At 49.3% G+C, this 15162-nt stretch overlaps 1 protein-coding gene across 3 annotated transcripts in view; it reads right to left on the bottom strand.

The window, feature by feature from the left end:
- Window positions 1-809: 809 nt before the first annotated feature.
- The window catches only part of TTLL6 (tubulin tyrosine ligase like 6), a 38542-nt gene continuing 24189 nt past the window's right edge, over window positions 810-15162 (bottom strand). For 2 of the 3 annotated variants that reach the window (XM_042965440.1, XM_007085725.2), the window contains 6 exons: window positions 13765-13953; window positions 12263-12437; window positions 10832-11092; window positions 3481-3847; window positions 2349-2585; window positions 810-1528 (listed from right to left, as the gene is read on the bottom strand). In XM_042965440.1, coding sequence (XP_042821374.1) covers window positions 2359-2585; window positions 3481-3847; window positions 10832-11092; window positions 12263-12437; window positions 13765-13953 — 1219 coding nt within the window. In that variant the 3' untranslated portion in view covers window positions 810-1528; window positions 2349-2358. The remainder of the gene's footprint in view (window positions 1529-2348; window positions 2586-3480; window positions 3848-10831; window positions 11093-12262; window positions 12438-13764; window positions 13954-15162) is intronic. The other variant, XM_042965441.1, reaches the window with a different exon arrangement.

The raw sequence follows: 15162 nt of genomic DNA, 5'->3' as shown, positions 1-15162 counted from the left end.
GACAATGGAAAAATTGGCCTTGAGTCCATCTACTTGGAGGGTCCTCAATGGTATTGGGAAAGGGCGAGCCAAGGGGGTTTAATCTTTTTTTCAATAATCTCTGTGCCCAATGTGGGGCTCAAACTCAGAACCCCGAGATCAAGAGTCACATGCTCTTCTGAGTGAGCCCGCCAGGCGCCTAGGCGGGGATGAAGGTGTTGTGTATGCGTGTCCTTCACAGCGGGACCCAAATGGCTTCTCCATTCACTCTTTTGGGTAACTGAGTGAGGAGAGCTGTGTGTGCTTCAAGTATCCCAGAACCCCCTGGCATCCTTGAGGCCAGAAATTCGTGCCAGTAGGAATTCATAAAGCAAAGCTGCATCAACATTGGGAAGCAGGTTCTTGACTTGGGACCTCACCCTTCTTCCACCGTTGCGCCAACCCCCCACCCCCGCCCCGCCTCCAAAGCTCCTCATTCCTGGGCTCTCAGGAAGAACAAGAGGGGCAAAATCTTGGATCACATTCCTTGGAGAGGGTAGAGAATGAACTGGCAGAATGAAATGCTACACCCGGAGTCTAGCCAGAACTGATGCTGGACAGGCACACGGCAGCCACCGTGCTCCCCGCCCCCTGCGCAAAGGGCCACCTTGGGCACTAGCCTCCCAGCAAGGAGGGCAGGGCCTACCATTCATCCAAAGAAATTCTTCAAAGGCTCCTGATGCATTTTCAGTGAGTTTGGAGCTTTCTTACCAAGGAGTTGCTTGCGAGAACGATCTCTCCCCCTTCCCCCTTCCCATCCCCCCTCTGGATCAGGCTCACCACCCCTAGCATTGAGCGTGGCAATTTATTAATGCACACTTGAGGGGAAGATGCGTCATTTCTGCAGGTTGATGGAAGAAACATTGCACGCTGGGCACTCTCGCCTCACTTTTTTCTCCATCAGCAGGATCGATGTGGACCGGTGAGGGAGGGGGCACAAAGGTGGCACAGAGGTGGCTGGGGTGGGAGGAGGTCTGGTCTCAGGGCTCAGAATTCTCCATTCAGGGCTCAGAATTCTCCATTCAGGCCTGGCCCTTTCTCTGTCTTTTCTCTTCGAGGTTGAAAGCCAACTGACACAGGCCTGTTGGTGGATGGGGGGCTTTGCATCCCTGGAAGCTTTGAGTCCTTCCCTGAAACATGCCTCCCTTCACACTGCTCTACCTGGGGGGGGAGGGGAGGGTGGGGGAGGGGAGTGTTCTGGATGACGATGCCATCTGAGGGACCCGTAGGAATGCCACTGGTGGGGCAGCTGGGGTGGATCCTGGGGCAGCTCCAATACTTCTCATAAGTCACGGTCCTTCAGCACCAGAAGCTAACTGGGAGGGCACAAAAGGCAAGGCTGTTGGCCCACTGGTATTAATGGGAGGTAGTTGTAAGACCAGGATATCTAGATGAGGAAATAAAACTTTCCGTTGATCCTATGGACGTTGTAGACACTTTAAGAAAAGATAAATCATTTCCTGGGAATACGACGTGGAAAGGGAAACAATGGCAGAGATCCGGTCTGATTCTGAAAAAAAAAAAAAAAAAAAGATGTGTATATATTTCCTTTAACTTTTTTTTTTTTTTTTTTTTGAGACAGAGAGAGACAGAGCGTGAGCAGGGGAGGGTAAGAGAGAGAGGGAGACACAGAATCTGAAGCAGGCTCCAGGCTCTGAGCTGTCAACACAGAGCCCGATGTGGGGCTCGAACTCACGGACCGCGAGATCATGACCTGAGCCGAAGTCGGACGCTCAACTGACTGAGCCACCCAGGTGCCCCTCTCTTAATCATCTTAAAATCTACACAAGGGGCTACGGATCTCCCAAAAACTCAACGGTTGACACCTCTGAAGGCCTCGACTCAGTGACCCATCCACTGTGAAAGTGGCTCCAGAGGAAGGATGATGAGATCATAGTGATTTAAGTAGAAACACGGCAGGGCTCCTTTCTTCCCACGGGTCAAGATGGGCTCTCCGTTCACAGCAGCGCGGTAGAGAGGAAGAAACACGGGGTTATTTGTCCAGAACCCATCACTTGTGTGAGGTTGGGCGAGTCGTCTAATGTCCCCAAGCCTTGATTCTCTTCATCTGCCAGTTGAGGACAAAGTAATGATGTCTTCGTGCCAACCTCGCAGCATGTGACCTGAGGATCACGTGAGATATGGTACGTCGCCTTGACGTGTGGAAGGTATGACACTGACCAAAGAAAGCCCCAGAACTCGGACCCCTGCTCTAGTACGCGTATCCTTTATCACTCCAGCCGTCCACCTGCCCATCCGACATTCCAGAAATACGTACCTGTGGTGCCCGCCAATCAGCAAGCACGCGAAGGGAATATGGGCGGACCTACCTAGTTCCGCTCACATCCTCTTGGGCCAGCGATCGGGCTGTGACTGGACGCTTCCCCGGTGGCTTCGGCCAGGCCTCGGATCCAGTCGGGCTGGGGTGGCGACCACCAGCAGATCCTTCAGAGAAACATTGTAGCTCGGACGATGGTGCAGGAGGACAAGGGAGGACACGTGCAGCCGCCTCTTCCTGCCAGAGCTTTGGCCGCCCCAGCAGCACTCCCAGGGCAGGGAGTGGTTTTCTGGAAAGGCAAAGTCATTGGCATCGTCGACGTGTGCCGCTGGACTCGGCACACCTCCCACTAGGGTCCCCTGGCCTCAAACCGCCTGAGGTTCCTCAATCCGAATCAGCCACCGCTCCTCTCCTCCAAGTAGTTTCTCTTCCTGTTGCCAGACTGAATGCCCCTCACCCAATACCCTGTGACTCAGTTGGATGCAGCTCATTTGAATGAGAAGCAGGAAATTGAACAGGGTACTTGTCAAAAGCATTCTATTGGAGGGGGGAGGGGGGAGCGGGGCACCTGGGTGGCTCAGTGGGTTGAGCATCCGGCTTCAGCTCAGGTCATGAGCTCTCGGTTCACGAGTTCGAGCCCCTCATCGAGCTCGTTGCTGTCAGCCCAGACAGATCCTTGGTCTCCCTCTCTCTCTGCCCCTCCCCCGCTTGCTCTCTCTCTCTCTCTCTCTCTCTCTCTCTCTCTCAAAAATAAATAAGACATTAAAAGGAGAAAAAAAGGTCCCAGGACACTGGGTGGCTCAGTCGGTTAAGCATCAGACTCTTGATTTCAGCTCAGGTCATGATCTCACAGTTCACGGGGGTCTCTCTCTCTCTTCTCTCTCTTCCCCTCCCCCGCTCGCATTCTCCCTCCCTCTCTGTCCCTCTCTCAAAATAAATAAATGAACATTTAAAAGAAAAATACTTTTTTTTTTTTTTTGCCTTTTTTTGTGTTTCTGGTAAGACTAGAGACTCCTTAAGGACACGGCTTATGACTCCACCATCAGGCTGGGGTCTCCCATCTGCCTGAGGGCAGGGGCTGCGTCCCCCACCCCAGAATGGCCACTCCTCAAAGAGGAGGACTGGTTCCGTTGGTGGCTCCACCCCCTAGGCCCTTGGCACATGCCATGCACGCTGGCACTCACGTGACTTGTTACTCAGCACCAGCTTTGGGTTGTCCTGAGCTGGGAACAGGGACAGCTTCTCCCTCAGGGGAACCCTGGTGAGTAGCTCTGACATCAGACTCTGCTTCCTCGTGTCACTCTTCAGCAAAGCCCAGCTCTGGTTCAGATTTCCTAAGAAGCTCTGGGAATTTGTCGGCAGAGAAATTTTCGAGATTTTCCCCTGGAGGAGGTGCTGGGAGATGTGGTGCTGCCTGTATTTCAAGACCGCCTTGTCCGTCTTGGGGCTACTGCACTCAGAGCTGGTTTTCGCGGTCATGCTAGGCAGAGACTCCGGGGAGTCTGAGTCCTGGGTGGTGGAATCTGGGGAGGTTTCCACTGAGGTTAAGGGCTGGAAGAGAAAAATAGCCCAAAATGAGGTTGTCGAAGCCTAGGGCTCCTTCCTATGCCTTCTGGATTCCAACAAAGTCAGCCAAGCTCATCAGCAGCAAGAAAGATTAAGTCAAATGGTTTCCTCACCAGGAATTGGTTAAACAAACATTAGGGCAGAGGATCGGGGAGGGGGGGCGTCCACAGAACTTTCTTTGTTGTTGTTGTTTTTAATACAAGAGAGATTTTAAACACTCGAGATTGCTCATCTGAAAAATAGGTATTCAGGGACACTCAGGCACTGCCAATGAGAAGGTAGACTGATATGGCCATTTTGGTGAACCATCTAGAAACAGTTAATAAGATTACAAATACAGTATGACTCAGCATTTCTGCTTCTAGGTATACATACCGAATGAGTTATTAGATAGCTCCTTTTCAAAAAAAGTGTATACGCCAATGTTCCCAGCAACATTATTCACAATAGCCAAAAGGTGGACATAACCCATTTGTCCACCAACAGAGGAAAGAAGAAACAGAATGTGGCACATGCATCCAATGGAATACTATTCGGCCTTAAAAAGGAAAGAAATTCTGATATATGTTGCAACATGCGCAGACTTTGAAAATGTGATGCTAAGTAACATAAGTCCAACACAACAGTATAAACGTTGTATGATTCTTCTTCTCTGGGGTACCTAGAGTGGTCATAGAGGCAGTAAAATAGAGAGGAATTAAATAAGGTAGAAGAAACATTTGAAGAACTAGTAGCCATAAACTTCTCGAACCTGGTGAAAGACAGCAATTTACAAGACCAATAAGCTCAAGACTCCTAAGCAGAACGAATACGAATAAAATGGCATCCAGATGGGGGCGCCTGGCTGGCTCAGTCAGAAGAGCACGCGACTCTTGATCTCGAGGTTGTGAGCTCAAGCCCCACAATGAGGGTGGAGATTTCTTTAAAAAAAAAAAAAAAGAGGGGCGCCTGGGTGGCTCAGTCGGTTGAGCGTCCGACTTCAGCTCAGGTCACAATCTCACCGTTCATGAGTTCAAGCCCCGCGTCAGGCTCTGAGCTGATGGCTCGGAGCCTGCTTCCAATTCTGTGTCTCCCTCTCTCTCTGCCCCTCCCCCATTCATGCTCTGTCTCTCTCTGTCTCAAAAATAAATAAACATTAAAAAAAAAAAAAAAAGAAAAAAAGAAACTCTTCCAAAAGGAAATGATACCCATACAGATCATAGTCAAAGAGCTGAAATCTGGAGATAAAGGGAACAGGCAGAGAAAAATGACACATTATATACAGCAGACAATATTATGAATACCGTTGACTTCTCATCAAAAAAAGAAAAAGAAGGGGCGCCTGGGTGGCTCAGTCGGTTGGGTATCCGACTTCGGCTCAGGTCATGATCTCGTAGTCCGTGAGTTCAAGCCCCGCGTCGGGCTCTGTGCTGACAGCTCAGAGCCTGGAGCCTGTTTCAGATTCTGTGTCTCCCTCTCTCTCTGACCCTCCCCCGTTCACGCTCTGTCTCTCTCTGTCTCAAAAATAAATAAACGTTAAAAAATTTTAAAAAAGTAAATAAAAAAAAAGAAAAAGAAGATGGGAAGATAATGGAACTTTTCTTTTTTAAGTCTTTCCTCTTAATTCTTTTAAATATTATGACTGTTTAAAGCAAAATTTGGGGGGCTCTTGGCTGGCTCAGTCAGTGGAGCATGGAACTCTTTTTTTTTTTTTAATTTTCAAACGTTTATTTATTATTGAGAGACAGAGAGACACAGAGAATGAGCAGGAGAGGGTAGAGAGATGGGGAGACACAGAATCCAAAGCAGGCTCCAGGTTCTGAGCTGTCAGCTCACAGCCCAATGCGGGGCTCGAACTCACAAACCATGAGATCATGACCTGAGCCGAAGTCAGACACTTAACCGACTGAGCCACCCAGGTGATCGGAGCATGGAACTCTTAATCTCAGGGTTGAGTTCAAGCCCCACAGTGGGGGTAGGGATTACTTAAAAATAAAGTTTAGGGGCACCTGGGTGGCTCAGTCAGTTAAACGTCTGACTTCGGCTCAGGTCATGATCTCATGGTCCGTGAGTTCGAGCCCAGCACAGGGCTCTGTACTTACAGCTCAGACCCTGCTTCAGATTCTGTCTCCCTCTCTCTCTCTGCCCCTCCCCCACTCTCACTATGTCTCTGTCTCTGAAAAATGAATAAACCTTAAAAAATTAAAAAAAGCAAGATCCACTTATGTCTGCCTATAAGAGATACTCTTTAAATATAATGAGAAAAAAATGTTGAAAATAAAAAGATATACCATGCAAATACTAACCATAATCAGCTGAAGTGGTTATATTAATGTCAAACAAAATAGACCCTTACACAAGGAGTATTATCTGGGATAAGGAGGATTTTATTTCATGATTGAAAAAAGGGTCAATATACCAAAAAGACAAAATAATTGCAAACGTGTGCCTAATAAAAGAGCACAGAGCCTGACACGGGGCTCGAATCCACGAATGGGGAAATCATGACCTGAGCCGAAGTCAGATGCTTAACCAACTGAGCCACCCAGGAGCTCCAGTTTATTTACTTATTTTGAGAGAGACAGAGAGAAAAAACCAGCAGGGGAGGGCAGAAAGAAGGGTAGACAGAGGATCCAAAGCAGGCTCTGCACTGACAGCAGAGAGTCTGATGTGGGGCTCAAACTCATGAACCGTAAGATCATGACCTGAGCTGAAGTCAGATGCTTAACCGACTGAGCCACCCAGGCACCCCACAGGAAAGCCTTTTCAATAAACAGTGTTAGAGGGGTGCCTGAGTGGTTCAGTTGGTTAAGCGTCTGACTCTTGATTTCGGCTCAGGTCATGATCTCACGGTCATGAGATCAAGTCCCACATCAGGCTGCACATTGGGCATGGAGGGTGCTTAAGATTCTCTCTCTCCTTCTTCCTCTGTCCCTCCCCTGCCTCCTCTCTTTCTCTCTCTCTCAAAAAAAAAAAAAAAGTCTTTTTAAAAATTTTTTAAAAATAGTGTTCAAAATAGCAACACATATGGGAAAAAACAAACCCTGGTTCCCATCACCAAGCATACCCAAAAATTAATTTGAAATGGATCATGGACCTATACACAAAGCTAAAGCTGTAAAGCTTTTAGGAAAAAACTAAGAGAACATCTTTATGACCTGGAAGTACATGAAATTTCTTAAATAGGACACAGAAAGCAATAAGAGAAAAATTGATAAACTTCATCAAAATTAAAATCTTTCACGAATCAAAGGCACGAGTAAGAAAAAGAAGCCATGGGGCCCCTGGGGGGCTCAGTCAGCTAAGTGTCCGACTTCGGCTCAGGTCATGATATCGCAGTTCGTGAGTTCGAGCCCCGAGTCGGGCTCTGTGCTGACAGCTCAGAGCCTGGAGCCTGCTTCGGATTCTGTGTCTCCCTCTCTCTCTGCCCCTCCCCTGCTTGTGCCCTGTCCCTCTCTCTCTCAAAAATAAAGATTAAAAAAAAAAAAAACTTAAAAAAAAAGGAAAGGAAAAGAATAAGCAGGTTTCCAGGATATACAAAGAATTCCTACAAGTCAATAATAAAAAGATAAAAAATCCTAACTTTTAAAAGAGAGGGAAGCAAAAACTTGACAGACTCTTCACAAAGAAAGATAATACGAATGACCAACATGCACCTGACAAAGTCTCAAAACAGTTAACGACCAGGGCACTGCAAATTAAAACTACAAAGTGAAATCACAAATAGCCAGTAGAGTAGCTGAAATTTAAAAAGCAGATAACCCCAAATGTGGACAGAGGGACAAATGGAACTCTCATTCATTGTCAGTGGAAATGTACAAATGATACAATCACTTTAAATAAAGATTTTGGAGTTTCTTATAAAGTTCGACATAGATCTACACCTTGACCTAGCAAACTTCTTCTAGGTAGTTACCCAAGAGAAATGAAAACATATGTCCACAAAGACTTGTACAGCAATGTTCATAGAAACTTTAATCACAGTAGCAATAAAAAAATAAAAACTGGGAACAACCCACATGTCCATCAACAGGAGAATGATAAACTGCAGTAGATTTGTACAATAGATTATAATTCAGCAGTGAAGAACCAACTATTGATATACCCAACAACATGAATGGATCTCAGATATAATATTCAGCTAAAGAAGACAGACACAAAAGAATATGTACTATTTTATTCCATTTATATAAGATTCTAGAATAGGCAAAATAGTCCAAGGTCAAAAAAGCCAGGGTCAGGATCCCTTGTCCTTGAATGACGGACACAGGGAACGGGGTGGGGGGGGGGGTGGTGAGGGGGACAATTGCCAGGAAAAGGGCAGGAGGGAATTTTCTGGAGATGTCAGAAATTTCTACACTGTGACAGGGATAGAGGTTACATAGATGTGTTTATTTATCAGAATCGTACAGTTAAGATTTGACCATTTCAGGGTGGCTGGCTGGCTCAGTCAGAACAGCATGTGACTCTGGATTCAAGTTCAAGTCTCACATTGGGTAGAGAGATTACTTAAGTACATAAACTTTTCAAAAAATTTTGAGCATTTCAATGCACCCAAATTTAATCTTAAAAAAAGAAAAGAAAAAAAAAAAAAACAGGGCTCAACAAGAAAAAGACTGGGTCATAGAATGAGATAAATAACCCAATCACATTTAAATAAAGTTTAAGTGCATGCATTAAAAAAAAAAAAATCTCTACTGGGGCATCTGGTGGCTCAGTGGGTTAAGCACCGACTTCAGCTCAGGTCATGATCTCGCGGTTCATGGGTTCGAGCCCTGTGTCGGGCTCTATGCTGACCGCTCAGAGCCTGGAGCCTGCTTCGGATTCTGTGTCTCCCTCTCTCTTTGTCCCTCACCTGCTCACACTCTGTCTGTCTGTCTCTCAAAAATAAACATTAAAAAAAAAAAACTCTACTTTGCCAAGAAATACACTAACCAAAGATGGTGAATAAGCATAAAGATAAAAAGAAAAAAATAAGTAAATGAAAGACACAAAGGCTTTGAATGAACCAAGGATTTTTACTGAATCAGCCCTCTGCATATGAAATCCAAAAAAGAAAAAAAAAGACAATAAAATGTTGTTGCCTTATTTTTTGAAAACCTCTTTAGAGTAAGCAGTACCGCTTAAAGTCTTAGATTAATGAGAAGAGAACAGAGGCAGTCTTAAGAAGTCACACGAGGGGCGCCTGGGTGGCTCAGTCGGTTGAGCGGCCGGCTTCGGCTCAGGTCATGATCTCACTGTCTGTGAGTTCGAGCCCCGCGTCAGGCTCTGTGCTGACAGCTCAGAGCCTGGAGCCTGTTTCAGACTCTGTGTCTCCCTCTCTCTGACCCTCCCCCATTCATGCTCTCTCTCTGTCTCAAAAATAAATAAACGTTAAAAAAAAAAAAATTTAAAAAAATAAAAAAAAATAAAAAAAAAAAAAAAAAAAAAAAGAAGTCACACGAATATTAAAATAACAGCTAATGCTTCCAGAGTCCTGTGCAACAGGCACCACTCTAAACCTCTTTTTCCCTTTTTTTTTTTTTAAGTTTATTTATTTTGAGAGAGAGAACACGCACGCAGGAGCACTCGTGCGAGTTGGCGAGGGACAGAAAGAGAGGGAGAGAAAAGAGAGAATCCCAAGCAGGGACCGGGCTCAGAGCCCGACGTGGGGCTGGATCCCATGAACCACGAGATCATGACCCGAGCCCAAATCAAGAGCCGGACACGTAACTGACTGAGCCACCCAGGTGCCCCGAAATATTTTCATCAATTCTTTCATTTAACACTCAAAGTAATCCTCTGTAGTTATTATTATTAAATGACCATTTTTCTCAATGAGTAATCTAAGGCTTGGGGAGATAAGAGTGACTAGACAAAAGTCATGTAGGAGACTCCAGGATCCAAGTATCCAAACAGAGGCAGCCGGATCCTAATTCATACTCTTTATTCTTTTTTTTTTTATTGCAGTAAAATAAACACACACACACACACACACACACACACACACACACACACAGATTTACCATCTTAACCTTTAAAACAATTTTTTTAATGTTTTTTTAAAATTTCTTTTTCTTAACATTTATTTATTTTTGAGACAGAGAGAGACAGAGCATGAACAGGGGAGGGTCAGAGAGAGAGAGGGAGACACAGAATGTGAAACAAGCTCCAGGCTTTGAGCTGTCGGCACAGAGCCTGACACGGGGCTCGAACTCACGGACCGCGAGATCATGACCTGAGCCGAAGTCGGACGCTCAACCGGCTGAGCCACCCAGGAGCCCCTTTAATGTTTATTTTTGAGAGAGAGACAGAGCATGCACAAGGGAGGGGCGGAGAGAGGGAGACACAGAATCCGAAGCAGGCTCCAGGCTCGGAGCTGTCGGCACAGAGCCCGACGCGGGCCTCGAACTCACAAACCGCGAGATCATGACCTGAGACGCAGTCGGACGGCCAACCGACAGAGCCACCCAGGCGCCCCTTAAGATTTTACTTTTAAGTGATCTCCCCACCCAACATGGGGCTCGAACTTACAACCCCAAGATCAAGAGTCGCTTGCTCCCCCGACTTAGCCAGCCAGGAGCCCCCCCTAAGCACTTTTCTGGAAAATTTTTTTTCAGTGTGTGTCTACGTACGGATGAAATAAAATGGATTTCTACTGTGGGCTATGGTTAGAAACTTGAAAAACACTTACACCGCTCTATACTGCACTTGGGCCGAGCCGAGGCCCAACAACGCTGAAGCTTTTCCAGTAGTTAAAGTACAGTCGTGACCCAGCGCTTGGTGGGCCTGTGATTAACATTTGAAAAGCCCTAGAAGTAAGGGTCCGTTCTCCTAGCAGGTATGCTATTCCACAACTCGGGCTTCCCAGGTGGGGAAATCGAGGCTTGAGCAGCTCACTCAGAGACAGACAGTGAGGACTCAGGGGTAGAGAAGGGACCAGAAAGCAAGACTCCTCCTACCACCGCCCCCTGAGCTCAGCCCTCTGGGGAGGTGGAGGACTCTACTCACCTCAGTGCTGGTGAATATGTTCACTGTGGAGGCGGACTTGACCTCCTTGATTCTGGAGAGGGGGTTACTGAGCTCCAGCCCCGGGCAGCCGAGAAGGCTCGAGTGCCTCAGGTCAGGTGCAGAGGTGTGCCGCCGTGCAGGGCCGGCCTCTTTTGTGGGGGCCTCCGGGGCGAGGCTGCTGTCTGTCTCATTTGTCTTTGCATCTCTGACACTCAAGAGCAACTCAGGTGTGCAGGACACTAACGTCAATGGCTGGAGATTCTGGGAAGGGAGGAAACCAAACACGGCCCGTGGGAACCCAGCTGTGTCCATTTCCAGATGCATCTGCACCCAGGGTAGGTGCCAAGGAGAAGAGAAGGAAAGCAATTGGTACCAAAGTGTCTCTAATCCGTGGTTCTAGAGGGCTCATGGATGGTTTCATGGCATCTCTGAGCCACTTAAGACTGTAGTTTGTTTTGTTTTAATTTTTTTTTAATGTTTATTTATTTTTGAGACAGAGAGAGACAGAGCATGAACGGGGGAGGGGCAGAGAGAGAGGGAGACACAGAATCGGAAACAGGCTCCAGGCTCCGAGCGGTCAGCACAGAGCCCGACACGGGGCTCGAACTCAAGGACCGCGAGATCGTGACCTGAGCCGAAGTCGGCCGCTTAACCGACTGAGCCACCCAGGCGCCCCAAAGACTGCAGTTTTAAAACTGTACCTTTGTATATTTTCTGGCAAGAGGTTCCATAGCTTTTATCAGATTCTCAAAGGGCCTACGACCCTAACAAAGTTATAAAAAACATAGAAAAAAAAAAAAGATCCTGCTCTAATCTTGCCCCTTCAGGCGAGTGTTGGAGAAAAAGGAGATGGTCCAAAAAGCCAGCGTGAGTCCTTCCACCGAGCCAGAAGAGACAGTGTGGCAGAGAGGGGGAATCCAAAGATTCAGAGGGTAGGACAATTGGACAGCTGGCCCACAGGCCGGGGCTGGGCCAATCACTCTGAGCAGCAGGCAAGCTGGAAGGACCCAGCTGTGGTCAGTCACCCCATGTAACGGGGAGGGTCCTGTGTCCCTAATGCTCTTCTCTGCGCCCCACCCCCACCCCCACCCCAGCTGTGCCCCTGGCCTGCTGGAGGCGAGCATTCCAACCCAAGCTGGAGGTGGGACCTATGAGTACAAGTGGGCCCGGAGCCCGCGGCCTACATGGGGACCGTGCCTGGCCTCCTAGCTGCTTTCACTCCCACTGGAGGACTGGTGAGCGTCTGAAGGACGCCGGGCTCCTTGTGACTTCCAGGCCCCCCTGCCTCCTGGGGCCCAGCCCTCCATGCAGCCCCCCATTCCTTTAGTGCGTCAGGGCTCTGGGCAGGGGCCTCCTCAGCAGCCCCCCACGGACCGGCCCCAGCCGAGGAAGGGTGCTGGGCACACGGGCGCCCCTCCCCGCCGGGTTTACTTGTCTGGAGACGGGGGCCGTGGCCTTGTGTTCCTGCTGTGGTTTCTGTGGCCAGCTCCTCGCGCTCTTGCCCCTCGCTCGCTCGCCGGCCGACTCCCCCTGCGTCTCTGCCTTCTTCTCTTTCGTTTGGAAGGATTTTTTCTCCTGTTTGAGTCTCAGCTCCTGGATCAGCTGCCTGTCCGTGAGGAACAGCGAGCGTCAGGGAGGTGAGGGGTGGGCTGCAAATGCGGGCTATTGTCCCCCGAGGGGGGGGGGGGATGAGACTCGGCAAAGAAGGGCAATGCTCCACATGTCCTTCCCCCAGCGCGTCCGGCCTGCATCCATGACATTGCAGGGCACAGAGCAGGAGGTGGGGGGAGGGGGGGGAGGCATTCCTCCCACCAGACCATTCCCAGCCTGGGGAACAGCATCCAGGGAGACACGCAAAGCAAGCGGCTCTACGGGGCTCCACCCCCTTGTCTCTGTCTCCGCTTCCCAACGGGCCAAAGGCCACGCGTGGCAGGTGCCGGGAAGAGGGTCGGGGTAGGCGGCCAAACCAAGGGGCCCCCGTGTTGGACCACTACACCTCTCTGGCCAATGACGTAGTGGGACTAACTTGGTCACCCGGGTCAGGAGACAGAGATTCGATCTCTCTTTTGCCATCACCTGCTATGCGACCCCTTCTGGGCTCTGACCTCCCCTTCCATAAAACAAGTGATAGATAGGGATTAGACGGGACAGGATGAGTCCCTTCCAGCTCTTAGGTTTCCTACCTGTGGGGATTCAGGAGTTCTGAAGGACTGGGAATTCTGGAGAGGGGTGAGGGTGCCTCTCTCAGGGGCGAGTTTCTAGAAACAGCCACGTATCCACTTAACGCCCCACACCGGGGTATCTTAGCATTCCTGGTCCTTGTAAGACCAAAGCAAATATATCCCTGGCAACTCCCAGGTTGGGGACTGAAGCTCAAAGACCCTTCTCGTGGGGCGCCTGGGTGGCTAAGTCAGTTAAGCGTCCAACTCTTGATTCCGGCTCAGGTCGTGATCTCACAGTCTGTGAGCTGGAGCCCCGCATGGGGCTCCATGTGTGGACAGCGCAGAGCCTGCTTGGGATTCTCTCTCCTTCTCTCTCTGCCCCTTCTCCACTCGCTCTCTTACTCTCTCTCAAAAATAGATAAACTTTATTAAAAAAAAAGGGGGGGGGGCTCCTGGGTGGCTCGGTCGGTTAAGCGTCCGACTTCAGCTCAGGTCATGATCTCACAGTCTGTGGGTTCGAGCCCCACATCGGGCTCTGCGCTGACAGCTCAGAGCCTGGAGCCTGCTTCGGATTCTGTGTCTCCCTCTCTCTCTCTGCCCCTCCCCTGCTCATGCTGTGTCTCTCTCTCTCAAAAATAAATAAACATTAAACAATTAAAAAAATAAATAAATAAAAGACCCTCCTCGCTGTGCCAGGCCAGTCACCCTAAAGGTCAAGTATAATGTCCCCCCCACCCCGACACCCACCCACCTCACCCAGAGCCTTCCTACCGGGCATACACCTCCCGAGCCCTGGAGGCAACAGTATTCTGGAAGAGAGAGCTGTTTCCCTGGAAAAACTTCTCATACTTCTCCGCATTCAGAGTAGGATAAATCAGGCGGAACCCTCCACAGTTTTCCTTCTCGTACTTCTCAGTTTTCTCTAACCACACAGCCTGGAAACCCTTGACCTCCTCGATCCTGTTGGAGAACAGAATGCAAGGCTGCTGTAGATTTTCTAGGAAGGGACGTGCCAAGCTGGATGTCACCTGGGGCCAGGCGGAGGCCTCGCACACAACGGCAGTCAACCCGTATTTGCTAAATAAATGTGCGGGACTGATTCTAGCCCTCTCGGGACAGCCGTTGTCATGAGGCACTAAACGCTGGTTAGGACAGTCTTTCCGACTGCTCACCAAGGTCTCTCGTCATACAAGATCCCAGTTTCCCCTTGGCTCAGGTCGGAGGAGGCGGACTGTGGCCACGTCCCCCTTTGCAGCCTTGATTTCCCTCCTCTGGAGAGGTGGCTAAATGTGAGGGCTTCTTTGGCTGAGCTTTTATGAGCTGCGATGATCTCATTCTCCCTCACAGCCCCTCGGGGAGCTGGAGGTCAGAGAGGGAGGAATGATGAGTCCCTTTTACAGCAGGGAGACCGAGAGCACGGAGCTTATCCGGGGGCCAAGCCATGACCAAGAGGATGATTCAGGGGAGGGCCCCGGCTCCTCCCTAACGGAGGCTGCCTCCTCCTGGAGAAGTTGAGACAGAGCCAGCTCAGTGGAAGGCAGCCCGGAGGAGTCCCAAGCGGCACGCTCCCTGGGTTCTTGGCTCCAGACCTGTCACTTCCCGGCGGGGCGACCTCGTGCAAGTCAGTTCCCCTCCCAGACGCTTGGTCTCCTTAGCTCCAACGACAGGACCATATAACACCCCCCCCCCGCTACCCACCTGTCTTCACAGGGAAGACGGGGCACCCGCAAAAGTGCCCTGAGAAACACAGTGCTGTCACAACGTAGATGCTATCGCCTCCGCGTCAGAAGCCCAACCCCGCCCCCCCCCAAGGGTTGGTTCTGCTCATGGAAAGAGAGGGGCTTCAGGGGGATCTGAAAAGCCACAAAGGCATTTCTTCCACCAAGTTCAGGCTCTTCAGACACGAGAATCGCTCCGCAGAATGAAGGCCCCTGTTTAAAGGCAGGTGCTGCCACTCGGGGAGCAGGGGGCGCTCGCTCCTGCCAACAGGTAACATGGGGTAGGACAGACCAATGGGTCTTTCGGCAAAAATGAAGGAATGGTTTTAATTTGGGGATTGGTGATCCCTGAATCTTCATCTTATATTTAATGAACTCATATCCGGGATATAGTTCTGTCTATAACTAAATCTCTTATTTTTAAAAAATTTTAACATTATTTTTTTTCTTT

This window comes from Panthera tigris, chromosome E1 (genome assembly GCF_018350195.1).
Source record: "Panthera tigris isolate Pti1 chromosome E1, P.tigris_Pti1_mat1.1, whole genome shotgun sequence".
In the NCBI taxonomy this organism is placed as follows: Eukaryota; Metazoa; Chordata; class Mammalia; order Carnivora; family Felidae; genus Panthera; species Panthera tigris.
The sequence above is the reverse complement of the archived record's forward strand: the minus strand, read 5'-3'. Positions and strand labels throughout refer to the sequence as shown.